Source organism: Salvelinus sp. IW2-2015, linkage group LG13, assembly GCF_002910315.2.
Source record: "Salvelinus sp. IW2-2015 linkage group LG13, ASM291031v2, whole genome shotgun sequence".
In the NCBI taxonomy this organism is placed as follows: domain Eukaryota; kingdom Metazoa; phylum Chordata; class Actinopteri; order Salmoniformes; family Salmonidae; genus Salvelinus; species Salvelinus sp. IW2-2015.
In genome coordinates this window covers 11261052-11288964 of record NC_036853.1, presented here as the reverse complement: position 1 = coordinate 11288964, position 27913 = coordinate 11261052, and the positions used below count along the sequence as shown (strand labels likewise).

General features: G+C 44.2%; 2 protein-coding genes across 2 annotated transcripts in view; both read right to left on the bottom strand.

Moving 5' to 3' along the window:
* cpamd8 (C3 and PZP like alpha-2-macroglobulin domain containing 8) overlaps positions 1 to 18722 on the bottom strand; it is a 55732-nt gene extending 37010 nt beyond the window's left edge. Inside the window, exons 1-13 of the mRNA XM_023998636.2 lie at positions 18418 to 18722; positions 7446 to 7597; positions 6595 to 6617; positions 5935 to 6100; positions 5669 to 5721; positions 5095 to 5112; positions 4385 to 4439; positions 4171 to 4284; positions 1847 to 1931; positions 1617 to 1725; positions 1257 to 1484; positions 942 to 1112; positions 435 to 563 (exon numbers count right to left, since the gene is read on the bottom strand). Of these exons, the coding sequence (XP_023854404.1) occupies positions 435 to 563; positions 942 to 1112; positions 1257 to 1484; positions 1617 to 1725; positions 1847 to 1931; positions 4171 to 4284; positions 4385 to 4439; positions 5095 to 5112; positions 5669 to 5721; positions 5935 to 6100; positions 6595 to 6617; positions 7446 to 7597; positions 18418 to 18494 (1380 nt within the window). The 5' untranslated portion in view covers positions 18495 to 18722. The remainder of the gene's footprint in view (positions 1 to 434; positions 564 to 941; positions 1113 to 1256; positions 1485 to 1616; positions 1726 to 1846; positions 1932 to 4170; positions 4285 to 4384; positions 4440 to 5094; positions 5113 to 5668; positions 5722 to 5934; positions 6101 to 6594; positions 6618 to 7445; positions 7598 to 18417) is intronic.
* Positions 18723 to 24753: 6031 nt separating this feature from the next.
* LOC111972113 (HAUS augmin-like complex subunit 8) lies at positions 24754 to 27813 on the bottom strand. Its single transcript, XM_023998973.2, has 10 exons — positions 27624 to 27813; positions 27266 to 27360; positions 27119 to 27180; positions 26880 to 27012; positions 26618 to 26728; positions 26424 to 26530; positions 26153 to 26311; positions 25816 to 25957; positions 25528 to 25669; positions 24754 to 25281 (listed from the first exon to the last, which is right to left on the bottom strand). Exons 1-10 carry the CDS (start codon positions 27686 to 27688, stop codon positions 25155 to 25157), a joined length of 1143 nt encoding a protein of 380 aa, XP_023854741.1. The 5' UTR covers positions 27689 to 27813; the 3' UTR covers positions 24754 to 25154.
* Between the last annotated feature and the right edge of the window lie 100 nt (positions 27814 to 27913).

Below are 27913 nucleotides of genomic sequence, written 5' to 3'. Positions count from 1 at the left end.
ATAGTAAGTAATGATAGTAAAGTGGAGTAAAGTGGATAGTAAAGTAATGCTAGTAAAGTAGATAGTAACGTAATGACAGCAGAGTGGATAGTAACGTAATGATAGTAATGTGGATAGTAATGTAATGATAGTAGAGTGGATTCAAGTGGATAGTAAAGTAATGATAGTAGAGTGTAGTAAAGTGGAGTAGTAAAGTAACGATAGTAAAGTGGAGTAAATTGGATAGTAAAAGTAACGATAGTAAAGTGGAGTAAATGGTAGTAAGTAATGATAGTAAAGTGGAGTAAAGTGGATAGTAAAGTAACGATAGTAAAGTGGAGTAAAGTGGATAGTAAAGTAATGCTAGTAAAGTAAAGTGGATAATAAAGTAATGATAGTAAAGTGGAGTAAAGTGGATAGTAAAGTAATTATAGTAGAGTGAGGGGAGTGCCTACCTTCAGAGGAGCACTGAGGCTCTGGATCTGGATGTGACACTTGCTGGGGGAGTACCAGCTGCTGATGGACAGGTAGCTGGGGAGGTACTGGTCTCCAGCCGGACGGCCATCTATAGCTGTCACCTTGGTCTGGGGCACAACACCACAGGATTTAACCCAGCAATACACTCCACTCTCTAGACTATGACATCAAGCAAAATCCTGATAGCGCCTAACAGCCTCAGCCCACTAAGCTTATCTGATAAATTGTTCAACTTTGTTGACTAGCACCCGTTTACAAACATTTTAATGGACATTTCACTGCATCTTCATTTCACATTTCTCTGTTCTCGCAAATCATAACCAACTCTCTAGCTAGCTGGCTCGGTTTTATGAAAAGCTCTGACTTGCCTAGTTAAATAAAGGTTAAATAAATCAATAACAAATTATGAGAAGCTAACTAAGCCCTAACCGTGTTCATTTACACCTCTCTCTCCCTCAAACTCTCCATCTCCGAGGCCTACTGACCTCCAGCCAGACGTATTGGGCAGCAGTGGGGATGGAGGGGATCTCGAATGTTGCCTGGCCGTCCCTGGACGTCAGCTCGCTGGTGTACACGTTGTCCTTAGGGGTCAGCTCCGCCTTCACACGCACCCGCACCCCATCCGCTGGGCTACCATCAGGATAGGTTACCTCTACCTGGTGGACAGAAGGACAGGGTGTACAGACAGTCAGGTCTCTCGCATGGAGACACATAAGTGAACCCAAGTCTTGTACAGTCCAGCTTCCCTTGATAGAGGCCATGTGAAGTCAGTGGTATGAATACCTTTTGCTGTCTCTTACCTTTCCCTTGTATGGCAGACCAGGCTTGAACTGTTTACGAGTGTCCTTTGAGTATTTGATGTCGATACGCTGCTTGTGAACTGGGGTGGAATCATCGAACATGGTCTGCCGCCCTCCGTCCACGCTGGTCACTGACACCCACATGCTCACCGTGCCCCGGAAGTGATCAGCCACATCCAGGGGCATCATGTCTTTGACACACAGGCTGAAGGACGCTGAGCCTTTGATCTAATAATAGTGGATGAAACAGACAGACTTAAATATCTTAAATTAATCCTAAAAAGGGGAAACTCAGCAGATTTGAATGTGATTCCATTTTCCTGTTTTAGATTCTTCAACACTACAGCTGGGTTGACTCACCTCCATGGTCTTGACCACAGGATGGCCCACCTCATGTCGGTAGTACCCAACTCCATTCACAGTCATGTTCAGTGTCATCTTCCCGGTCACAGGCTTCCCAAAGGTATACCTAAAGAGAGAAAAGTCATTTGTGTTCAAACAGGAGTAGAGCTGCTACTTTGCCTCTCTAGAACAGTATGTGTTGGGGCATCACATTAGGATGAGGTGAATGCTGTGAGTTAGTCACTCACCTGGCCATCACGGTGGCCTGTTCACACGTGTTCAGGTCCCGGATGTACCGTGGAGGGTCTATCACCAGCTCAAACTTGGGCATCACTGTGTGGAGTAGAGGAAGAGGTAGAGGGGTCCACAACATGGCTATACAGTCCCAGTTCAAACCTATAAATGCCACCTCAAACAGAAGGGTCTTTGAACGTACACTACATGACCAGAAGTATGTGGACACCTGCTCGTTGAACATCTCATTCCAAAATCCTGGGCATTAGTATGGAGTTGGTCCATGGTTCGGGCTAGGCCCCTTAGTTCCAGTGAAGGGGAATCTTAATGCTGCAGCATACAATGATATTCTAGACAATTCTGTGCTTCCAACTTTGTGGTAGCAGTTTGGGGAAGGCCCTTTCCTGTTCAGCATGAGCAAGGTCCATACAGAAATGGTTTGTCGAGATCAGTGTGGAAGAACTTGACTCGCATGCACAGAGCCCTGACCTCAACCCCATCGAACACCTTTGGGAGGAATTGGACCGCTGACGGCGAGCCAGGCCTAACTGCCCAACATCTGTGCCCGACCTCACTAATGCATCGTGGCTGAATGGAACCAAGTCCCCGCAGCAATGTTCCAACATCTAGTGGAAAGCCTTCCCAGAAGAGTTGAGGCTGTTATAGCAGCAAAGGGGGTCCAACTCCATATTAATGCCCATGATTTTGGAATTAGATTTTCGATGAGCAGGTGTCCACATACTTTTGGTCATGTAGTATACCTTCTATGCTCACTTCGAGGAAAGCAAAACAGAAATATGCTTGAGAGCACCAGCTGTTCCGGACGGCTGTGTGATCATGCTCTCCGTAGCCGAAGTGACTAAGACCTTTAAACAGGTTAACATTCACAAGGCCGCAGGGCGGCAGACGGATTACCAAGACACGTACTCAGAACATGCGCTGACCAGCTGGCAAGTGTCTTCACCGACATTTTCAACCTGCCCCTGACCCAGTCTGTAATACCTACAAGCAGACCACCATAGTCCCTGTGCCCAAGAACGCCAAGGTAACCTGTCTAAATGACTATCGCCCCATAGCACTCACATCTGTAACCATGAAATGCTTTAAAAGGCTGGTCATGGCTCAGATCAACACCATCATCCAAGACACCTTGGACCCACTCCAATTCGCATAACACCCCAACAGACCCACAGATGACGCAATCTCTATTGCACTCTACTTTCCTACCTCTACAAAAGGAACACCTATGTGAGAATGCTGTTCATTGACTACAGCTCAGTGTTCAACACCATAGCTCCCTCCAAGCTCATCACTAAATTAAAGACCCTGGGATTAAAAACCTTCTGCAACTGGATCCTGGACTTCCTGACGGGCCGGTGGCGAGGGTAGGCAACAACACATACACCACGCTGACCCTTAACACGGGGGCCCCTCAGGGGTGCGTACTTAGTCCCTTCCTGTACTCCCTGTTTCCCCATGACTTTGTTGTCGCGCACGACTCCAACACCATCATTAAGTTTGCCAATGACACAACGGTGGTTGGCCTAATCACCGACAACAATGAGACAGCCTACAGGGAGGAGGTCAGAGACCTGGCAGTGTGGTGCCAGGACTACAACCTCTTCCTCAACGTCAGCAAGACAAAGGAGATGATCGTGGACTACAGGAAACCAAGGGCCGAGCATGCCCCATTCACATCGACAGGGCTGTAGTGGAGCGGGTTGAGAGCTTCAAGTTTCTCGGTGTCCACATCACTAAGGACCTATCATGGTTCAAACACACCAACACAGTCGTGAAGAGGGCACAACAGTTAATCAAATGGCTACCCGGACTATGTGCATTGACCCCCTATTCTTGCACTGGCTCTATGCACACACATACTACACTGACACTCCAACACACACACACACAAACACTACATACGCTCACACACACAAAACACACACACACATGCATATTGACGCCACACACACACACACTCACATATAGTCACACACGCTGTTGCTGCTGCTACCTAATTGCCTAGTCACTTTTAGCCCTACCTACATTAACATATTACCTCAACTACCTCGTGCCTCTGCACATTGACTCAGTACCGGTACTCCTTGTATATAGCCTCGCTATTGTTATTTTATTGTGTTACTATTTCCTTTTTTTCTTGTTATTTGCGGAATTTGTAAAAAAAAAAAAAATCTTTTAAACTCTGCATTGTTGGGAAAGAGCTCGTAATTAAGCATTTCACGGTAAATTCTAGACCTGTTGTATTCGGCGCATGCGACAAATAAAATGTTGTTTGATTTGATAAATGGTCACTTTCAGGTAGCAAGTAGCAACTCACCATACTTCTGCACTTCAAAGGACTTGTTGTAGGTGTGCCCCTGCATCTCTACAAAGATGAACCACTCTCCAAACACGGGCTGGTCTGAGAGAGGGAAACTCATGTTGACGACCCCTGAGGAGAGAAGCAGGGGTCAAAAAAGATCAACGCCACATGACCTACAGCAGTCACTACACAGTAGATGATGATAATGATAGCATAGGGAGTTTCTCACCACAGCAGAGGGGTTTAAGCCCTTTCCACTGGACCATCCGAGATCCTCTTGGGTCCTGCAACCCAAAGTATGAATACACAGTTGATCGAGAGATTCTACTTTCATCAAAATATGCATTACTCTGTTTCTCCCTACATGAAAGCTGTGAACTTACATAAGTACTCATGAGTAAAGTTATGTAAGGGTTATGCTAATAAATATATTGGGGGTAACCCCTGCGTGATGAAATCCTACAGTAAGCTACTTCTTACATACACTGACCTGGCTCTGACTCAAGGGGAAAGACTAACACTAACGGCTGTCAATCAGTTAATTGCAACCACTCGCACAGACACTTCCCTGACCAAGAGGGCCAAGGGACTGCAGGCTGCAGGTGACAGAATAACACAAACAAATACACAGTTTCTTAGTCACTGAGCTGAGCCTGTTTCCAGAGCTCCCTCGGACATCTTAACACAAAGCAGCATATTTTCCCTGAAAAGATACCGCAGACAGAGCACAAGAGGATGTGAGAGGGACACAGAGAGAGAGAGGAAGTGTGCAGCATTAGCTGGGCAAGATGTAGGGGCCAGGCTGGAGCTCAAAGCCCAGGCCTGTTATCAAAGTGAGCCCTTCCCTGCCCTGTAATCTCCTGCCTGGGGTTGGGAGACTAAACCCCCAGCGTCCCATGGCCCTCCCTCTAGGTCCGGGTGGTCCCTCCCTCCACTTACCAAAACGTAGGCCTCAATCTGCAACCAGGGGAAGAAGAAGAGTAAAAAAAATTGTCAGGGACAGCACACACATTAGACAAACTGCAAACTGCACAGCCACATGGCAAAAAATCTCCACCTCCTCCCCCCTCTCCAACAATCATCCATCTGTGAGTGCGAGCGTTAGCCTTTGCCAGCAGCAGACCTTTATAGCTCCAGCCATCAATAAACACACTGTCTACACAGCGGCAACTATATATTTGGAGCCATTTCTAAAAATTCTAGCAGGAATGGCAAGCTTTGTGGCGGTAAATAGGTTACTGTACATTTAGTGTGCATTCAGGCTCAGGCCAGGTTTCCCCCACTTCACTACTCTCTGACAGAATGTTGGAAAAATAGGTGTGTGAAAACTAGCTTGATGCCACCCTTCATTTAAAGCCATAACACATCAAAGGAGAGGAGGCCAGCTGCTTGGAATCAAGGCCCACTGATAAACATTAGGTCAACACACCTGATTCTCATATTTCATATCCCATTAATTTCCTGTAAGTGGGTGTGATGACTTGGCTTTGATGTGAGAGACTGGGTGCATTACCTTGTCATTGACCGGCCTCAGATCCGGAGTGACAGAGTACACGTTGATGAGCACTGGATTGAGAGAGGCAGAGATTATTACCCATTTCAATGCATTTCTAATGTAGAGTGCAATAAACAATCCATGTCATGTCATTAGCTTTTCTCCTGGGCTGCTATTAAGACTGGCTTCTTACAACACACAATGGCCTATGAATAAATATATCTACAGTAGAGGTTTATGAGTGGGACAATGGCTGCTACTGGAAGGGCCTGGAAGGCTGAGACCTTTGTGTTTGGGCTTGTAGACTGGCTTATCCGTCTGGATGAAGACGGCTGTGCCCTTGCTGTCCACAGTGACAGTGGTGTAGTTGTGGAAGATATATCCCCCCTCAGTGATGTGGCGATTCCCCCACACCTTCAGATGGGCCTGACCTCTCAGACCACGAGGAACCTGAAACCAGGAAGGGCACATATATCTTCAGGATGCGGTACCTAACACAACACCACATAGACCAGTGGCAAAGCCCTTGCTAAAGTGCCTAGCAACCACAGTGGACAATACGAGACCATATTTGATAAAGACAGGGGTGGGGGTTAGAGGGAGTGGAGGAATCAAGTCGTGAATGTTGGATTGATCCATTCCAGCCTTTGGGGCCTGCAGACCCTTACATGCACGTCAACAGCTGTTGCATATTATATTTGAGGCTATTACCTTATTCCAAATGAATGTGCAAAAAGGCAGATGTTCACATACAAATGATGTTAGTGTTGTTTTGCATGTCATCTGTGGAATATGGACAAACTGACTGGGATCTCACTACTGTGCAGCTGGAGCCACAACCATTTTACACTCTTGAAACAACAATTATGTTTTTATTCACAACACTACACAACAAAGATAAAAAACAATTAACAAACACAATGACACAATGACGTCGCTCTCACCTTTAATTTGATTGTGCCTTTGTCTGAAATGGAAAAAAATGAATAAAATCACACAAAACAAGGCAAAATATTCTGATCAAAATGATTTGAGTTCTTGTGATTGTGTGGTTTGATCAAGGAACATTAACTTGTGTCAACACCGGGCCTTGAGTGCCACAATGTATACTGGTTTCCATCCTTGCAGTTTACAGTAATCAAGAACCTTAGTTATATACTGCCTGGTTAAACCTTTGATACATCACAATAAACAGTTCTGTTGAATGTCAGGCCAATCAAGGGGTCGTCACTAGTTACCACAGCCACAGAGTCATAATTATGGCTAAACCCCGCCTATTTCAAAAATTTCTATAAATAAAAACTGATTTTAAACCAAACCATAACCACACTGCATACCTTATGCCTAACCCTAAAAAAGAAAAATCATGAATTTTTACGATAAAGCCAATTTTGACTTTATGACTGTCGTAACTAGTGACAACCCAATCAAGGATATCAATCAATTGCCAGAGTAAAGAAAAACCAGTGGAACTGGAGTGATGCACTCTCTGCAGGAGATACAGCTGCAGGCTCTTTCAATGAAGCGCTGAAGTCCCATCTATTTGTACTGCTGTCAAACAAATCCCACATAGATACACAATAGCCTGGTTAGACAAGCCAGGCTTAACAATAAACCCCCTAACAAAAGCGACATCCGTTAAGGGCCCTGTGAGGTCAGAAGTATACACTCCACCTGACAGGTCAATCAGCCTCATGCTGTGTGTTCCCCTGTAAGTGTGTGTGCACTCTCAGTATAAGAAATGGTGGTGTGTGCTCCTATGTTAGCTTGTGTGTGTGTGGGGGGGAGTCCTCACCTAGCACTGTGCCATGGCTGTACGCCACTGTCTCACCCTTCACAGAGAGCTGGACTTGGACGTGCGTCTCCTCCACAGCGTTGAAGATTGTGACACTCAAGGCCTCCTCCACACCAGCGCGGAACACTGATGGAGCAGCGATTAGGTAACCCCTAGTGTCCAGGAATGAGAGGGGTGTTGGTCAACAGACAGTGCATCATAGAAACTTTCAGCCGGGGGTTCACAAATTTGGTGTTTTCTGTTTTCTTTTCATTTTCTGATAGGCAGATCATTCTTATTCCAGTATGCTTCGAGCAAGCAGCAACACCCAATATCAACACACCAGCGGCCCCAACTTCACCCTCCTCCTGGCCTCCAAATATGGCTGTTCATGATGTTACACAAGGCAGTATCTATATACACACACACGCACACACAGAGTCCTCAAGGGATTTGCAAAGTGAGATCAGGTTTAATTGCGAGGATAGCAGGGACACAGTACCTGTCAGCCAAAAGAGCTCTGCTCTAGTGTTCTCGTTGGGTGGTCTGGCACCACTTCTGATGTAACCTAGTTGTTTTTTAAACATAATGACCAAGATTAAAAACAGTCAACTCTGACATTTAGTCGAGGGAAGACGGCTGTCAGAAGGGTCGGAGGCCAAAGGTCATCCGCAGAAGCACATAAACATTTTGAAAGTTCAATTACATTTTTACCACTGGTTGGCAAAGGACCACCATAAATGAGAGCGGCGCAAGGGGTTCACTGGCAGTTGCATTTTAAAGAGTTCCAGAAGTTCACCGACCTTAGTTTGGAGGCATACTAAGGTTCCATATGGAACTTTAATCACACTATTACATGACTATTACTAGTGCATTATTACATGCTTATTTCACTTTTTTCACAAGTTAAAATGAACAAAAATGTGATAACATTATCAAAAAGTAATCTGTGTCATTCAGGTGTGATAGTTTTTTTTCCAGACCTGGGAGCTCCCATTTTAAACTTTTCTCAAGATCAACCAAATTAGAATGAGCATTGAATCCACCAACCCAATTACATGTCTTAGTATCAGATCAGGTGGTTAACATTACAGTGCTTGGGGGCCAGAGGCAATCTAAGTCACACAGAGTCATGAGAAATTCCCTTGGAAAATGGGGCTTTGGGAATAGAAAGATAATAGGAGAAAATTGACTCTCAGCGTTTGATCTGCAGCAAGTTCAACCAGCTTTTTGATAAGCTTGCGTCAGGTGCTGAGGACCATGCTTATTTTAATGATGCATTGAACGTCACAGTGGTTTCTGCATGCCTCCAAAGAGCTCAGTCTCAAGTGCTTGAGGACTGACGTTCTTTTGTTAGTAAAGCTGGTATTAGTCCCATAGCGATCTCAATGGTGTGGTGGGCTGGGCTCGACTCTGGAGCATTTGGCAGCACAGCTTGTAACCCTTTGAAATTATTAACACAGCAGACTTCTCCACAGTTAGTCTCTGGAATACTGTTGACAGCAGCCCGACAGATAGCATCCTTAGGGCCTCTTCACACTACATCACTTTGACAGCACAAACTAGGTCCAGGAGAGATACTTGTGTAGTGTAAAGAGACGGATCTAGATTCAAATCTCTATTTAAGAGATGTCTCCCACAGTACAGTGCATTTGGAAAGTATTCAGACCCCTTGACTTTTTCCACATTTTGTTACGTTTACAGCCTTAATAAATGTTTCCCTCATAAATCTACACACAATACCCCATAATGACAAAACAAAAAAAGGTTTTTAGAAATGTTTGCTAAATAAAAAACAGAAATACCTTATTTACATAAGAATTCAGACCCTTTGCTATGAGACTCAAAATTGAGCTCAGGTGCATCCTGTTTCCATTAACCATTTTACATTTACATTGAAGTCATTTAGCAGACGCTCTTATCCAGAGCGACTTACAAATTGGTGCATTCACCTTATGATATCCAGTGGAACAACCACTTTACAATAGATCATCTAACTCTTTTAAGGGGGGGGGGGTTAGATGGATTACTTTATCCTATCCTAGGTATTCCTTAAAGAGGTGGGGTTTCAGGTGTCTCCGGAAGGTGGTGATTGACTCCGCTGACCTGGCGTCGTGAGGGAGTTTGTTCCACCATTGGGGTGCCAGAGCAGCGAACAGTTTTGACTGGGCTGAGCGGGAACTGTACTTCCTCAGAGGTAGGGAGGCGAGCAGGCCAGAGGTGGATGAACGCAGTGCCCTTGTTTGGGTGTAGGGCCTGATCAGAGCCTGAAGGTACGGAGGTGCCGTTCCCCTCACAGCTCCGTAGGCAAGCACCATGGTCTTGTAGCGGACGCGAGCTTCAACTGGAAGCCAGTGGAGAGAGCGGAGGAGCGGGGTGACGTGAGAGAACTTGGGAAGGTTGAACACCAGACGGGCTGCGGCGTTCTGGATGAGTTGTAGGGGTTTAATGGCACAGGCAGGGAGCCCAGCCAACAGCGAGTTGCAGTAATCCAGACGGGAGATGACAAGTGCCTGGATTAGGACCTGCGCCGCTTCCTGTGTGAGGCAGGGTCGTACTCTGCGAATGTTGTAGAGCATGAACCTACAGGAACGGGTCACCGCCTTGATGTTAGTTGAGAACGACAGGGTGTTGTCCAGGATCACGCCAAGGTTCTTAGCACTCTGGGAGGAGGACACAATGGAGTTGTCAACCGTGATGGCGAGATCATGGAACGGGCAGTCCTTCCCCGGGAGGAAGAGCAGCTCTGTCTTGCCGAGGTTCAGCTTGAGGTGGTGATCCGTCATCCACACTGATATGTCTGCCAGACATGCAGAGATGCGATTCGCCACCTGGTTATCAGAAGGGGGAAAGGAGAAGATTAATTGTGTGTCGTCTGCATAGCAATGATAGGAGAGACCATGTGAGGATATGACAGAGCCAAGTGACTTGGTGTATAGCGAGAATAGGAGAGGGCCTAGAACAGAGCCCTGGGGGACACCAGTGGTGAGAGCACGTGGTGCGGAGACAGATTCTCGCCACGCCACCTGGTAGGAGCGACCTGTCAGGTAGGACGCAATCCAAGCGTGGGCCGCGCCGGAGATGCCCAYCTCGGAGAGGGTGGAGAGGAGGATCTGATGGTTCACAGTATCAAAGGCAGCCGATAGGTCTAGAAGGATGAGAGCAGAGGAGAGAGAGTTAGCTTTAGCAGTGCGGAGCGCCTCCGTGACACAGAGAAGAGCAGTCTCAGTTGAATGACTAGTCTTGAAACCRGACTGATTTGGATCAAGAAGGTCATTCTGAGAGAGATAGCAGGAGAGCTGGCCAAGGACGGCACGTTCAAGAGTTTTGGAGAGAGAAGAAAGAAGGGATACTGGTCTGTAGTTGTTGACATCGGAGGGATCGAGTGTAGGTTTTTCCTTGAGATGTTTCTACAACTGGATTGGAGTCCACCTGTGGTAAATTAAATTGATTGGACATGATTTGGAAAGGCGCACACCTGTCTATATAAGGTCCCATAGTTGACAGTGCATGTCAGAGCAAAAACCAAGCCACGAGGTTGAAGGAATTGTCCGTAGAGCTCCGAGACAGGATTGTTTTGATGGCACAGATCTGGGCAAAGGTAGCAAAACATTTCAGTAGCATTGAAGGTCCCCAAGAACACTGTGGCCTCCATCATTCTGAAATGGAAGAAGTTTGGAACCACCAAGACTCTTCCTAGAGCTGGCCGTCCGGCCAAACTAAGCAATAATGGTAGAAGGGCCTTGGTCAGGGAGGTGACCAAGCACCCGATGGTCACTCTGACAGAGCTCCAGAGATCCTCTGTGGAGATGGGAGAACCTTCCATAAGGACAACCATCTGTGCAGCACTCCACCAATCAGGCCTTTATGGTAGAGTGGCCAGACGATAGCCACTCCTCAGAAAAAGGCACATGACAGCCCGCTCGGAGTTGCCAAAAGGCACCCAAAGACTCTCAGACCATGGGAAACAAGATTCTCTGGTCTGATGAAACCAAGATTGAACTCTTTGGCCTGAATACCAAGCGTCATGTCTCGAAGACACCGGGCACCATCCCTACGGTGAAGCATGGTGGTGGCAGCATCATGCTGTGGGGATGTTTTTCAGCAGCAGGGACTGAGAGACTAGTCAGGATCGAGGGAAAGATGAACGGAGCAAAGAACAGAGGGATCCTTGATGAAAATCTGCTCCAGAGCGCTCAGGTCCTCAGACTGGGGCGAAGGTTCACCTTCCAACAGGACAACGACCCTAAGCACACAGCCAAGACAACACAGGAGTGGCTTCGGGACAAGTCTCTTGAATGTTCTTGAGTGGCCCAGCCAGAGCCCGGACTTGAACCTGATCGAACATCACTGGAGAGACCTGAAAATAGCTGTGCAGCGACGCTCCCCATGCAACCTGACAGAGCTTGAGAGGATCTGCAGACAAGAATGGGAGAAACTCCCTAAATACAGGTGTGAGGCAGTGATGGCGCCAGAGGGGATGCTATTTTGTTAGTTTTTTCGAGTTGTTCGTATCTTTTTTTGTACATATTGTTGCTGCTACAATCTCTTAAAACCGAAAAGAGCTTCTGGACATCAGAACTGAGATTACTCACCTCAGATTAGACAATGACTTTTTCTTCAATGAGTCGGATGGGAGGGATATATTACAGACACCCGACCAGGTCCAGATCCCCGTCATTGGCTGGAGAAGAAAACTGAGATTTTGCGGAAAAAGATCAGGGTGCCTTGTGAGGATCAGGCGACGAGTGGCTAATCTGCCTTTGTCTTCCATCCTTCTAGCTAACGTTCAATCGCTGGAAAATAAATGGGACGAACTGAAAGCACGTATATCCTACCAACGGGACATTAAAAACTGTAATTTCTTATGTTTCACCAAGTCGTGGCTGAATGAAGACATTAACAACATACAGCTGGCGGTTTATACACTCTACCGGCAGGATGGAACAGCAGCCTTTGGTAAGACACGCGGCGGGGGCCTATGCATACAGCTGGTGCACTATATCTAAAGAAGTCTCAAGGTTTTGTTCGCCTGAGGTAGAGTATCTCATGATAAACTGTAGACCACACTATCCGCCTAGAGAGTTTTCATCTGTATTTTTCGTAGCTGTCTACATACCACCACAGACCGATGCTGGCACTAAAACCACACTCAATGAGCTGTATACACCCATAAGCAAACAGGAAAACGCTCACCCAGAGGCGGTGCTCCTAGTGGCCGGGGACTTTAATGCAGGGAAACTTAAATCAGTTTTACCTCATTTCTATCAGCATGTTAAATGTGCAACCAGGGAGAAAAAAAAATCTCCACTACCTTTACTCCACACACAGAGACGCACGCGTACAAAGCTCTCCCTTGCCCTCCATTTGGCAAATCTGACCATAATTCTATCCTCCTGATTCCTGCTTACATGCTAAACTTAAAGCAGGAAGCACCAGTGACTCAGTCTATAAAAAAGTGGTCAGATGAAGCAGATGCTAAACTACAGGACTGTTTTACTAGCACAGACTGAAATATGTTCCGGGAATCTTCCGATGGCATTGAGGAGTACACTACATCAGTCACTGGCTTTATCAATAAGTGCATTGAGGACGTTGTCCCCATAGTGACTGTACATACATACCCCAAACAGAAGCCATGGATTACAGGCAACATTTGCACTGAGCTAAAGGGTAGAGCTGCCACTTTCAAGGAGCGGGACTCTAACACGGAAGCTCATAAGAAATCCCGCTATGCCCTCTGACAAATCATCAAACAGGCAAAGCATCAATACAAGACTAAGATCAAATCGTACTACACCGGCTCCAACGCTCGTCGGAAGTGGCAGGGCTTGCACACTATAACAGACTACAAAGGGAAGCACAGACGAAAGTTGCCCAGTAACACGAGCCTACCAGGCGAGCTAAATAACTTCTATGCTCGCTTCGAGGCAAGTAACACTGAAACATGCATGAGAGCATCAGCTGTTCTGGACGACTGTGTGATCACGCTCTCCGCAGCCGATGTGAGTAAGACCTTAAAACAGGTCAACATTCACAAGGTCGCAGGGCCAGACAGATTACCAGGACGTGTACTCCGAGCATGCACTGACCAACTAGCAAGTGTCTTCACTGACATTTTCAACCTCTCCCTGTCTGAGTCTGTAATACCAACATGTTTCAAGCAGATCACCATAGTCCCTGTGCCCAAGAACCATAAGGTAACCTGTCTAAATGACTAACCACCCGTAGCACTCACGTCTGTAGCCTTGAAATGCTTTGAAAGGCTGTTCATGGCTCACATCAACACCATCATCCCAGAAACCCTAGACCCACTAAAATTTGCATACCGCCCCCAACAGATCCACAGATAATGCAATCTCTATTGCACTCCACACTGCCCTTTCACACCTGGACAAAAGGAACACCTATGTGAGAATGCTATTAATTGACTACAGCTCAGCATTCNATGCAATCTCTATTGCACTCCACACTGCCCTTTCACACCTGGACAAAAGGAACACCTATGTGAGAATGCTATTAATTGACTACAGCTCAGCATTCAACACCATAGTGCCCTCAAAGCTCTTCACTAAGCTAAGGACCCTGGGACTAAACACTTCCCTCTGCAACTGGATCCTGGACTTCCTGATGGGCCGCCCCCAGGTGGTAAGGGTAGGTAACAACACATCCGCCACGCTGATCCTCAACACGGAGGCCCCTCAGGGGTGCATGCTCATGTAACCGATGTGAAATGGCTAGCTAGTTTGCAGTGGTGCGCGCTAATAGCGTTTCAATCGGTGACGTCACTCGCTTTGAGACCTTGAAGTAGTGGTTCCCCTTGCTCTGCAAGGGCTGTGGCTTTTGTGGAGCGATGGGTAACGATGCTTCGTGGGTGACTGTTGTTGATGTGTGCAGAGGGTCCCTGGTTCGCACCCGGGTCGGGGCGAGGGAACGGACTAAAGTTATACTGTTACACTCAGTCCCCTTCTGTACTCCCTGTTCACTCATGACTGCATGGCCAGGCACGACTCCAACACCATCATTAAGTTTGCTGATGATACAACAGTGGTAGGCCTGATCACCAACAACGATGAGATAGCCTATAGGGAGGTCAGAGACCTGACCGTGTGGTGGATGGACAACAACCTCTCCCTCAACGTGATCAAGGTCAAAGGAGATGATTGTGGACTACAGAAAAAGGAGGACCGAGCATGTCCCCATTCTCACCGACAGGGCTGTAGTGAAACAGGTTGAGAGCTTCAAGTTCCTTGGCGTCCACATCACCAACAAACTAACATGGTCCAAGCACACCAAGACAGTCGTGAAGAGGGCACAACAAAACCTATTCCCCCCCCAGGAGAATGAAAAGATTTGGCATGGGTACTCAGATCCTCAAAAGGTTTTACAGCTGCACCATCGAGAGCATCCTCACGGGTTGCATCACTGCCTGGTATGGCAACTGCTAGGCCTCCGACCGCAAGGCACTACAGAGGGTAGTGCGTACGGCCCAGTACATCACTGGGGCCAAGCTGCCTGCCATCCAGGACCTCTATACTAGGCGGTGTCAGAGGAAGGCCCTAAAAATTGTCAAAGACTCCAGCCACCCTAGTCATAGACTGTTCTCTCTGCTACCAAACGGCAAGTGGTACAGGAGCGCCAAGTCTAGGTCCAAGAGGCTTCTGAACAGCTTCTACCCCCAAGCCATAAGACTCCTGAACAGCTAATCAAATGGCTACCCAGACTATTTGCATCCCTACTTCCAATTACCTCGACACCGGTGCCCCCACACATTGACTCTGTACCGGTACCCCCTGTATATAGCCCCGCTATTGTTATTTACTGCTGCTCTTTAATAATTTGTTATTCTTATCTCTTACCTTTTTTTGATTATATTTTTGGGGGTATTTTCTTAAAACTGCATTGTTGGCTAAGGGCTTGTAAGTAAGCAATTCACTGTAAGGTGACAAATACAATTTGATTTGCTAAGATTGTAGTCATACCCAAGAAGATTTGAGGTTGTAATCACTGCCAAATGTGCTTCAACAAAGTACTGAGTAAAGGATCTGAATACTTATGTAAATATGAAATTTAATTAAAAATATATTTAAATACATTTGCTTAAATGTCTAAAAACATGTTTTTGCTTTGTCATTTCTCCCATTCTTCTCTGCAGATCCTTTCAAGCTTTGTCAGGTTGGATGGGGAGCCTGTGCTTAGGGTCGTTGTCCTGTTGGAAGGTGAACCTTCGCCCCAGTCTGAAGTCCTGAGTGCTCTGGAGCAGGTTTTCATCAAGGATCTCTCTGTACTTTGCTCCGTTCGTCTTTGCCTCAATCCTGACTAATCTCCCAGTCCCTGCCACTGAAAAACATCCCCACAGCATGATGCTGCCACCACCATGCTTCAGGGATGGTGCCAGGTTTCCTCCAGACGTGACGCTTGGCATTCAGGCCAAAGAGTTCAATCTTGGTTTCATCAGACCAGAGAATCTTGTTTCTCATGGTCTGAGAATCCTTTAGGTGCCTTTTGGCAAACTCCAAGCAGACTGTCATGTGCCTTTTACTGAGGAGTGGCTTCTGTCTGGACACTCTACCATAAAGGCCTGATTGGTGGACTGCTGCAGAGATGGTTGTCCTTATGGAAGGTTCTCCCATCTCCACAGAGGATCTCTGGAGCTCTGTCAGAGTGACCATCGGGTGCTTGGTCACCTCCCTGACCAAGGCCCTTCTACCTCTATTGCTTAGTTTGGCCAGACGGCCAGCTCTAGGAAGAGTCTTGGTGGTTCCAAACTTCTTCCATTTAACTTCTTCAGGCTGAAGGGGCAGTATTGAGTAACCTGGAAAAATGTGCCCATTTCAAACGGCCTCGTACTCAATTCTTGCTCGTACAATATGCATATTATTATTACTATTGGATAGAAAACACTCTCTAGTTTCTAAAACCGTTTGAATTATTTCTCTAAGTGAAACAGAACTCCAACCAAGGCCCTTCTACCATTATTGCTTAGTTTGGCCGGACGGCCAGCTCTAGGAAGAGTCTTGGTGGTTCCAAACTTCTTCCATTTCAGAATGATGGAGGCCACTGTGTTCTTAGGGACCTTCAATGCTGCTGAAATGTTTTGGTACCCTTCCCCAGATCTGTGCCTCGACACAGTGCTGTCTTAGCTCTACGGACAATTCCTTCAACCTCAAAGCTTGGTTTTTGCTCTGACATGCACTGTCAAATATGGGACCTTATATAGACAGGCGTGTGCCTTTCCAAATCATGTCCAATCAATTTAATTTACCACAGGTGGTCTCCAATCAAGTTGTAGAAACATCTCAAGGATGGTTAATGGAAACAGGATGCACCTGAGCTCAATTTTTAGTCTCATAGCAAAGGGTCTGAATACATATGTAAATAAGGTATTTCTGTTTTTTATTTGTAATAAATATGCAAAAAATTCTCAACCTGTTTTCGCTTTGTCATTATGGGCTATTGTGTGTAGATTGATGAGTAAAAAAAATATTTAATCAATTTTAGAATACGCCTGTAATGTAACAAAATGTGGAAAAAGTAAAGGGGTCTGAACACTTTCCGAATGCACTGTACGTATAGATTACATTTAGATTACTGTTACAGTGCTATTTGGGTTGTTAATTGGACTCGTTCCGACATTTCTTTATTTCTTAGATTTTTTTAAATAGATTTTTTATTATGTGTGTACTTGTTTGACATTATACAGCATTGTGAGGAGCTAGTAACATAAGCAGATGTTATAGCGGGTGCAGAGAAAAATGCTTAATTATGTACACTACCAATAAACTTTGATTTGGAGGACTGCTTTTTCTGGGTAGTGCCAATATGGCCGACCAGTGGCTTCAAAGCCTGTCATTGGCCAATACATAGAGATTTCCCTGAGATAATTAACTCAATACAAATAATTGAAAGTTAAAGTCTTAAAATACCCACACGTTTGTGAATCATTGCATTAATCAAGTGTGCAAAACCATGTGCAAAATGATTTAAAAATGAGAAGCTCCTGTATAGTTAGAATTTCTATCCTTATTTTGTCTGTCTATATACTATGGTATTTACGGTATGCTTATAGCTGCACTCAAATGAAGCAGGAATTAGTTTTTAGCCGCACCATATACAAGGATCGTCACTAGTTACCATAGCCACAAAGTCATAATTATGCTTAAACCTATTTTTGCAATTTATCTTTTTAAAATCCCATTTTAAACCTAACCTTAACTCTAAATTCCAGTGCTCGACTTGGGCAGGAGCTCACTGGAGCGGAGTACCGGCACCTCAAATGTTCAACTGCTTGAGCGACTTTTCGTCTTATAGAATATTAGCTCAAAAGTATTGTGGAGTTCCTGCACCTAAATATAAACGGTCCGGCACCTATTTCAGTCCAAGTCTAGCACTGACTGACACACTGCTAACATTATGGCTAACCTAACCTTTAAAAAAAATAACTAATTGTTGTTTTCATACATTTTTAGGATATAGCCAATTTTGACTTGTGGCTGCGGTAACTAGTGAAAACACATCCAAGGTTAATGTAAACAGAAAAGTTGCAAATCTGACTATCTTTTTGTAAATTACCTCTAAAACACTTCTTGCAGTAGAAGAGCAGTCATAGGGACCTATATACAAACGACTTTATTTTTTAACTCCAAGTGATAACGGGCGGACAGCACCATCAATCCAACCGCAAATAGGGCTCTGAACGTGTAAAGTGAGTTTAATACATTGTTTCACATTCATGGCATAATGAACAAACACCCTTGATAAATGCATGTCATTCCAACAACCCAGTATTCATTCCTTAAATGCAAAATGCAGCTTCTCGTTAATGATAAAAAAACGATAGAAATACAAAACAATGCTATTTGTAAAAGTAACACACTAGGCAGTGATTGTTCTATTAAACTTGGTGTGAACAGAGGTGAAGCATGGTGGTTTTGCTTATTACAGTAAAAATGGCAACATGTTAATTTACAATAAAATTAGGTCAACCACTTACTGTCTTTCTTGTGCATAATTTCTGCAGATGAATAATGTCCACGACAGACTCAACGCTGTCCAGTAGGACCTCCACATTTTCAATAGTAGCCTACATTCAGTTTCCCGTGGGGTGGGTTATAAAGTCGCTCTCAAGAGTTCAGACTTAACTTTCACTCAAATCTTCAAATGTACAGTAGCTTCGAACAGCCTATCATTCTTACGTAGCCTATCCATTGAAGCACTGATGTGTGGGCGCCAATTTTTGCCTCGAATCGGCAAGCGAGGATCAAGTTATCATCCCACTTCTAGAAATCCCGTTTCGGGGCAATTGGCTTTTTTCCAGTGGTGGAAAAAGTACCCAATTGTCATACTTGAGTAAAAGTAAAGATACCTTAATGGAAAACGACTCAAGTAAAAGTAACCCAGTAAAATAATACTTTAGTAAAAGTATCAAAAGTAAAAGTACAAGGATAAATGATTTCAAATTCCTTATAATAAACAAAGCAGACGGCCATATTTTCTAGTTTTTTTTTTTAATTTACGGATAGCCAGGGGCACTCTAACTCTCAGACATTATTTACAAACGAAGCATGTCCACCAGATCAGAGGGAGTAAGGATGACCAGGGATGTTCTCTTGATAAGTGTGTGAATTAGACCATTATTTTCCTGTCCTGCTAAGCAATCAAAATTTTACTTTTGGGTGTCAGGGAAAAAGTGCATTATTTTCTTTAGGAATGTAGTGAAGTAAAAGTAAAAGTTGTCAAAAATATAAATAGTAAAGTGCAGATACCACAAAAAACGATTTAAGTAATACTTTAAAGTATTTTACTTAAGTACTTTACACCACTGCTTTTTCTGCAGACCTCAATGCACATAGTCCTCTTTTTGCTTGCTTTATTCATCTGCCTCAACTCCGTTCTCTCATATTTCAGCATTACAGATTATTAGTGTTCTCCCACCCCCTCAAATGTCGCACGATAGAAAAGAGATGTTAGATCATGTTTATCAATTTGTTGGCCTGCTTTCCTTCTCGTCTCCAACTGTGCCTCCTCGCCTCTTTGAAGTTCCAAAGCTTTTGTTCCTGCTTTTCAAAGCTTTTGTTCCTGCTGGTGCGAGTCAGAACAGCTCCTAGTAGCCTAGTTCATGCAGACTCAACAGTTCAGACAAGTCACTCATAGCCCTGGCCTCGGTGGCCTTAACGCGAATAAAGTACAGCTAAACTCCTTTCCACCAGGTGAATGTCTAGTCAAGAGTAAGATCTCTTGGCAGTTGGCATTACATTTTGTACGAATCAGTGTTCAATTTACTTAGTAGCCTAATTAACCCAGGCATGATCTTTGATTCATCTGAAATAACAATAGAGCCAACTATAAATTTGATTTAACGTTGTTTGCATGCTATATTGTATGAAAAACCTCTTAACCTGGGGATGTGTAATAAGGAATAGTGTTAGAAGAAATAGCAGGTTCTTTCAAATTAACCTGTCAAATTAATAATCTGGGTTTCAATGCTTGTGGAGTGCTCACACTGCTCAGATAAACCTTTGGCCCCCTCAAGTGGCAAATTGTCAGCACTGACAACTGTAATAGAAATCGGTACACTCATCTCCCCTGAATGAGCACTTGCATACTTCCATACAGTCGAACAGCGCTTTACACAATTCAAAAGGGAAGCAGCCTGTCACACTCACTCTAGCCTCGCGTGTTCATCCTTCCAAATGTCGTCTCGTTGAAGAGTGTGAGAAGCCTGACTTCCGAGGCAACACACACTCAAATATCAATAGAGCTGGCATAGTCAACTAAAAATAAATTAAAGGAAACAGATCAAATTCTTCAAAAATAGTTGATTTGGAAAACCATAGGCAGCAGAAGTAAAAATCGACTGTGCCGCAAAAGCATGCTCGTGCGGCAGAGTCGATTTCCGCGCTTATAAACACCCTGGTCGTTACAGTATGATCGGTGATCTCGGTCGTACTGAAATTTACAGTGCTGTGAATTATTTCATTTCAAGGACCATAATATGTTGGATTTGTCCAAAAGAGCAACTTTATAATCAAACGCATGATAACGTTATGTGTAACATGTAAAAATGTTATGGGAACACCATTCAACTGTAACATTCATCATTCATCCTTATATGAACTCTATGCAGTAAAATAAAAGTAAGGCATGTGATGTATCAGAAATTGGAGAATGGAATTATAGTCGACCTAAAATTGTCATATGATTATAAATACAGTTTATACAGGTTTTATACAAATGTATCCGATTTATTGGAAAGCTGTGAGTGCTATTATATGATACAATATCAGTTGTTGCATTTACAACTTGTCTAGATAGACTGAATTGTTTGAATGGAATGTTGGCATATTGGCAGTCAATTTGAAACATTTATGGACTCATGCCTATAAAAGCTAGTGGTGCACGACTCCAGGAATTTTGGAGTCGACTCCCACTCCTTTGATTGGAATGAAAGAGGTCGACTCTTGCTCGACTTCCAAAATACGCTGAAACGGATGTGCACACACATACACACCACCTCATTATTGCTGAGTCGTACTAGGAAGACTACATTTGCGTTCTAGAGGACTGACATGAGCATGATGCTGGCTATTTGCCTATAAAAATATATATTTTGTTTGAATATAGAAGGTGATGTGTAGGAACTAGAATATTTCAGTGATATTTCTGCTGTGTGCAGGTTTGACAGATCCCATGGGATGATGCGGCGCACTCTATGCAGACAAGCCTATTATTTGACACGTTATATCCCTATTCGTACGGGTATAACTAGAGACGTTGGTTTTGTAATTATTATCCAAGCATGTGCGTTATTCCAGAGGACGATTCACAAAGGATTCGTTGTTACAAACTGCCACCTGTAATTATTTATTTTTTTCCAATTGAATTGACTGTTACGACGGAAGCCTGGAGGTTTTTATTGAAGGCGCGAAGATATTTCAACGTCATGTCTAGGCGATTTTAGGCTACACTAATAACTCGTGTTTGACTGCCAAATGTATAGGTCTCCCTTCCACATAATATTTAAGTTGATGGAGTGTGATCATAATCATTACTGTAGCGATCCATCCATGGTAGACGTCCTTCCTAATAAAAATGCCCCTGATTTGAGCTGCTAAACCATATTTGCACTTGACTGTGTTTATGGACGAGAAAGTGAACTTGCCATTTTAAAAAAGTTTAGCGGGGATGCTGCTTTGCGATCTATTGCCTAGGACAGAACTCTCCAACCCTGTTTGCGGAGAGTTACCAACCTGTAGGTTTTCACTCCAACCCTACCGCATTCGATTTAATAATTAGCTGGTTGATAAACTGAATCAAGTTAGGTACAACTGGAGTTGGAGCAAAACCCTACAGGAATGTATAGCTCTCTGGGAACAGGTTTGGAGAACTCTGACCTAAGAAACCAACAGCCAGCCAGGGTTTAATTAAATAAGCTATAGGCAATACTTTTTATTGCACATTTAGGCCTAATTAAACTGATGCATTTGGCGATTTGACAGTTGACAGTGCATGTCAGAGCATAAACCAAGCCATGAGGTGGAAGGGATTATCAGTAGAGCTCAGAGAAAGGATTGTGTCGAGGCACAGATCTGGGGAAGGGTACCAAAACATTTCAGCAGCATTGAAGGTCCCCAAGAACACAATGGCCTCCGTCATTCTTAAAAATGGAAGAAGTTTGGAACCACCAAGACTCTTCCTAGAGCTGGCCGCACGGCCAAACTGAGCAATCGGGGGAGAAGGGCCTTGTTCAGGGAGGTGACCAAGAACCCAATGGTCACTTTGACAGAGCTCTACAGTTCCTCTGTGATGGGAGAACCTTCCAGAAAGATAACCATCTCTGCAGCACTCCACCAATCAGGCCTTTATGGTAGAGTGGCCAGATGGAAACCACTCCTCAGTAAAAGGCACATGACAGCCCGCTTGGAGTTTGCCAAAAGGCACCTAAAGACTCTCAGACCATGAGAAACAAGATTCTCTGGTCTGATGAAACCAAGATTTAACTATTTGGCCTGAATGACAAGTGTCACGTCTAGAAGAAACCTGGCACCATCCCCACGTTAAAGCATGGTGGTGGCAGCATCATGCTGTGGGGATGTTTTTCAGCGGCAGAGAATGGGACACTAGTCAGATGAACGGAGCAAAGTACAGAGAGATCCTTGATGAAAACCTGCTCCAGAGCGCTGAGGACCTCAGACTGGGGGCAAAGGGTCACCTTCCAACAGGACAACGACCCTAAGCATAGAGCCAAGACAACGCAGGAGTGGCTTCGGGACAAGTCTCTGAATGTTCTTGAGTGACCCAGCCAGAGCCCGGACTTGAACCCATTCAAAGATCTCTGGAGACCTGGAAATAGTTGTGCAGCAAAGCTCCCCATCCAACCTGACAGAGCTTGAGAGGATCTGCAGAGAAGAATGGGAGAAACTCCCCAAATAGGTGTGCCAAGCTTGTAGCGTCATACCCAAGAAGACTTGAGGCTGTAATCAGTGCCAAATGTGCTTCAACAAAGTACTGAGTAAAAGGTCTGAATACTTATGTAAATGTCAAATTTCAGGTTATGTAAAAGTCAAGGGGTCTGAATACTTTCCGACTGCACTGTAGCCTATGCACATGGTACTGACTGTCTCACTACCTGCCCAGATCCTCTCTCCCTCACCTGCTCCTCTTTTTCTTTGCTATGAAACACGCTAGTGTGTTTGGTCTTCAGTCTGTTGAGTGTAGAATAACTCAGCCTACTCATTGATTGCCCCTATTTTAGTGAAATTGCATGAGACATTGCACTCCAATAAATTGTGAAATACAGCATTGTGATAGCTATAGCCTACCTCTAATCTCTCTCTCCCTCGCTCTTTCTTTGCTGTGACAAATGTAAGTTTGTTCTTGTGATACAATTATATTTAAGAGGTGTGCTCTGTATGTCAGATATCTTAATGAACACTGCAATTATCTACCTATTCAGTGTCTTTTACTAGTCAAAAAAACAAACTAGCTAGGACCCACCCAGGCTGTCTTGCATCTATGTGTTTAGGCAACATCACCTCCGCCACACTGGCCCTCAACACAGGGGTGTGTGCTTCGTCCCCTCCTGTACTTCCTGTTCCCACACGACTGCATGGCCACGCACGACTCCAACACCATCAAGTTTGCTGATGACACGACGATGACTCAGCTTACAGGGAGAAGGTCAGTGACCTGGCAGTGTGGTGCCAGAACAACAACCTCTCCCTCAACGTAAGACCAAGGAACTGATCGTGGACTATAGGAYAMGYGGGGGGGGGGGGGGGGGGGTTGAGCAAACCCCCATCCACATCGACGGGGCCACAGTGGAGCAGGTCGAGAGCTTCAAGTTCCTTGGTGTCCATATCACTAAACACTTAAAATGGTCCAAACACACGTGCACAGTCGTGAAGGCGGCGCGGCAGCGCCTCTTCCGCCTCAGGGGGTTGAAAAAGTTTGGCATTGGCCCTCAAGTCCTCAAAAGGTTGTACAGCTGTACTATTGAGAGCATTTCGAATGGCTGCATCACTGCCTGGTATGGCAATGGCGCTACAGAGGGTGGTATGGACAGCCCACATCTGGCAAACTGATGTTTTGCAACAAACATTGCTGCGCTCACGTACCAGTCGTTTACTTGCTAACTGTAGTTATACACGTGCCGCGTTTAACGAATCAGCAAGTCGAAAATGTCAAGTTTCCGACTAGCATGTAAAATGATCCGACCGACAGCGTCATGGTATACCAGAAGTACATTCATTTCCAATAGAACACTGCATTTGCCTTACAGCATTGTGTTGCAGAGGCAGTGCGTTCTGTGTGGTGCATAAACATATGCATCAAATTGTATGCTTAGACTTGACACAAACAGTAGCAAAAGGGGAATGTTAACTTTTGTTGCACACATCCAGTAAAAAAAAATATTGATGCAGTGATGCTGTCGGTCTCAGAGGCGTAACGCCTCGATCACACTTACACCGTCATTGCGCAAAATGCCAAGCAGCATCATCTAGATATGATTGCAAAAAAAACATTCATCATTCACCTTCTGCTACTATTTCGGTCATGCTGTCTACGCATGCAATTTGATTCATACTGTTCGATAACTCCAACATATGCACCACATAGAACGCACTGCTGCAAGGCAAACGCAGAGTTCCATTGGAAATTAATGTACTGTACTTCTGGTGTAGCAAAACGTAATGACGCTGTCAGTGTGCTAGAGGCATAATGGTGATACAATGTATACCTGCACCAACATCATATGGATACAAATGTTTACAATTAACTCTTAGAGGAAACAGAAATGTATTCCAAGAATAAGGTCTTTGAACAGCTATTACATATTGATGTATACAATTTAATAAAAAGTTTCACAAAATAATTCCCATGGTCAGTAATTCAAGTAATTTAACTACTGTATGTTAACAAAAATTATAAACTGGGTGGTTCACGCCCTGAATGCTGACTGGCCGACAGCCGTGGTATATCAGACCGTATACCACGGGTATGACAAAACATTTATTTTTTACTGCTCTAATTACCAGTTTATAATAGCAATAAGGCACTTTGGAGGTTTGTAGTATATGGACAATATACAACGGCTAAGGGCTGTATCCAGGCACTCCGCATTGCATTAGAACAGCCCTTAGTGGTGGAATATTGGCCATATACCGCACCCCCTCGGCCTTATTCCTTAACTATAGGCTGTACATTCTACACAATGTTCTCAATGCTGCTTCACTGTTTGGGGCAATAGAGTTCCTGAACTCTTGTCAATCCAAGCTGCTCCTCTTCCAAGGCCTGCTGAATCTGAACCGTCTGGCGACTGACCAATGATGACAGCTCCAATAACTCTGAAAAACCCCTGTGAAGAAGTAAATCCTAAGGTCACCAAAACAAACCCACTACATGTTCATTCATTCATTGTTCATCATATCTTTGGAATACATAAGTGTCTTCAAGTGATTGATCTTGACCAGTTTAAAACACGTACCCTTATGCGTAAATGGAAATACACCAGTCAAAGAGCAAGCTGATCATTCATAATGGTTTCGAAAGACTTAGAAACTAAAAATGACATGTCTTAAGTCACTCTAATCTATGATTTTACCCTGAGAGCTGCTTGCTGATGTCCTGTGCAGCAGTTTTCACCCCTCTCAGGCACTCAGCAGATTTCTCATTGCCATGGTGAGCTCCCTGTGTGCACTGCAGCAACACTTCCTCACTCTCCTTCAGGCTAGCAGTGGCTTTATCTGAATGGGTAGGAACCACGGTTTTTGTATACAAACACATTCATMGGGGGGGGGGGGGGATCCTATGCATAAGCAGTAAATCCAGTTAACGCCAAGGTTCTCTTCACTTTCCAGTAATGTGGCAAATTGAATGGAATAATACCAACCTAGAAATGTCATTCTATCCCCGTCAATGTAGAAGTTCTTCACTGGCAGCTCATGTCGTGTGGTGTCAACTGCAGTGGCAAAAGACGTGTATTCCTGTGTGAACTGCTTGGCGGCATCAGCCACAGGAGTTAGTGCTGTGATCTGAAAATATAAAATTTCTGATTATTCAAAATCAAATCATAGATCAGATGATTTTACAACAAGTTTTTTTTATTTTTAGAATTCATATCAACAACCATACCATAATGGTAACACAAAAAAAACACAGGATAACAAATTGTTTTTACATCAATCAAAGTTTGTTTAGGCTGTATTTGGAGAGAAATTACTTCCGACCTGTAAATCGAGCAGGTCGTCCAGCTGCTTGTTCTTCTCCAGGAGGAGGTACTGGCGCTTCTTCTCATGGACTTCCTTCCGTAGCAGCTCCTCTTCCTCCATCACGGCTATAATACGCCCCTCCGCCTCCGCCTTCAATTTCTGGCTATTATTCTCCATCTGAATTCACCGAACCATCAGAGTAGTTAAAGAGGGAAAAAAGGTTAACCTTAAGGGGCGAAATACCAATAAAACATGTCTGATTAAGAAATATACCAAATATAATCGTTACCTTGGCTGTGAGGTAAGCCAACAAGAACGTCTGCATCTCTAGGAGTCTCTTTTCGTGTTCATCGTTTCTTTCAGGTTCTACTGCTGCATTTTGTAACACTGTCTTGTCTGTAATATAGGAGACATAGCATCTTAACTGTTGATTCCCAAATGCTGATTTGTTATCAACATGATCTGAATAAAAGGACAGTTTACCTTTAATGGCAGAGACATCAAAGTCAGGGCGAAGACAGTGACCATCTAAGATTGTGGATTGCAGAATACTTCTTCCTAATTGTGAAGGCTCAAGGACACTTGACATCATTGCTGGAGAATAAAAAGTGTTAAGTATTAAGTACGCATATAATCTCAGGGCTCTCTACACTAAACTTAACATGGCCAAAGACATTGGGAAAATAAACAGGTTGGCCACGGTAGAGTACAGCCAAACATCTCACTAATCACTGGAAGCACTTACGAGTAGGATTGCGAAGTGACTGAGGAGCCATGGAACGCCTTGCGGGAGACCCCACCCGTGGTTTAACACTACCCGGTTTAGGTGAGGCAGGCCTTGGTGGCACAAGGGTGGACTCATTGGTGAGCAAATTGTTCTGTGGAAAGGTACAGGGGTGAAATTTGTTAATTCATTTTGAGAGTACTAACTAACTATTAAATTGAATACAGAGATCAGCAATTGACATGAACTCATAACACTACCTTGGTTAGAGGTGCCTTTTCAACAGTTTGTAGATATCGAGACTTCACTATTGTACCACCAGCTGAAAAAAGGGCAATGTTATTTGTAACATTGATAATTGTAAAACAAGGTTTTATGTGTCATTTAAATTGTTCTTTCAAACTTACATTTAGTTTTATTTCCATTCCCACTGCTGTTGCCTTTGCTGGTGTTTCCAGTTCCACTGTTGTTGCTCTTGCTGTTTTCAATCACAGCTTTGGAACTGAAAATAACATAAAAACGTACACACGTAGCCTAAGGGTAAAGGCAGCTGATAAAAGTTGATGATGAGATCCACAAGATAATGACAGCACATAGCTACGTATCCGTGTTTGTACAGATTTTATTGTAACGTGTTAACACAGCTAGCAGCTGATCACACAATCACATAAAGTACATCAGTAAAATTGCAGCAACTTTGATTCATATTTCGCAAACATACAATTATATTAGCTTTCTACATTGACGAAGAACATGTTCAGCTACCTTTTTGAATCTCCAAGGGTAAGTTTCTGACTTTTAGGAACCGATGACACTCTTCTTGACGCCATTTTACTTTCAAGTGAACCGCGTGTACAACAACGTTTATGTTCGGCTTGAAACAAATCCTAGGATGAGGTTCTAGCCTGTGTTACTTGTTCAACAAATACAATATTGTTTGTTGAAATAAAACAAATTAAATGTACTTTTGAACTTGTTTAGATTTATCTACAATAAATATGGACCACTATTAACGTTACTTTTATGCTACATTTTCTAGCAACCTTTCGGGTTCT

What these genes read in the sequence shown, in the direction of transcription:
- LOC111972113 (XM_023998973.2), bottom strand. Translation starts at nt 27,688, where the DNA reads ATGGCGTCAAGAAGAGTGTCATCGGTTCCTAAAAGTCAGAAACTTACC. An exon ending in AAAAGGCACCTCTAACCAAG is followed by an intron (nt 27,013 to 27,118) that starts GTAGTGTTATGA and finishes ACCTTTCCACAG; the next exon opens with AACAATTTGCTCACCAATGA. An exon ending in GGATAGAATGACATTTCTAG is followed by an intron (nt 25,670 to 25,815) that starts GTTGGTATTATT and finishes CTACCCATTCAG; the next exon opens with ATAAAGCCACTGCTAGCCTG.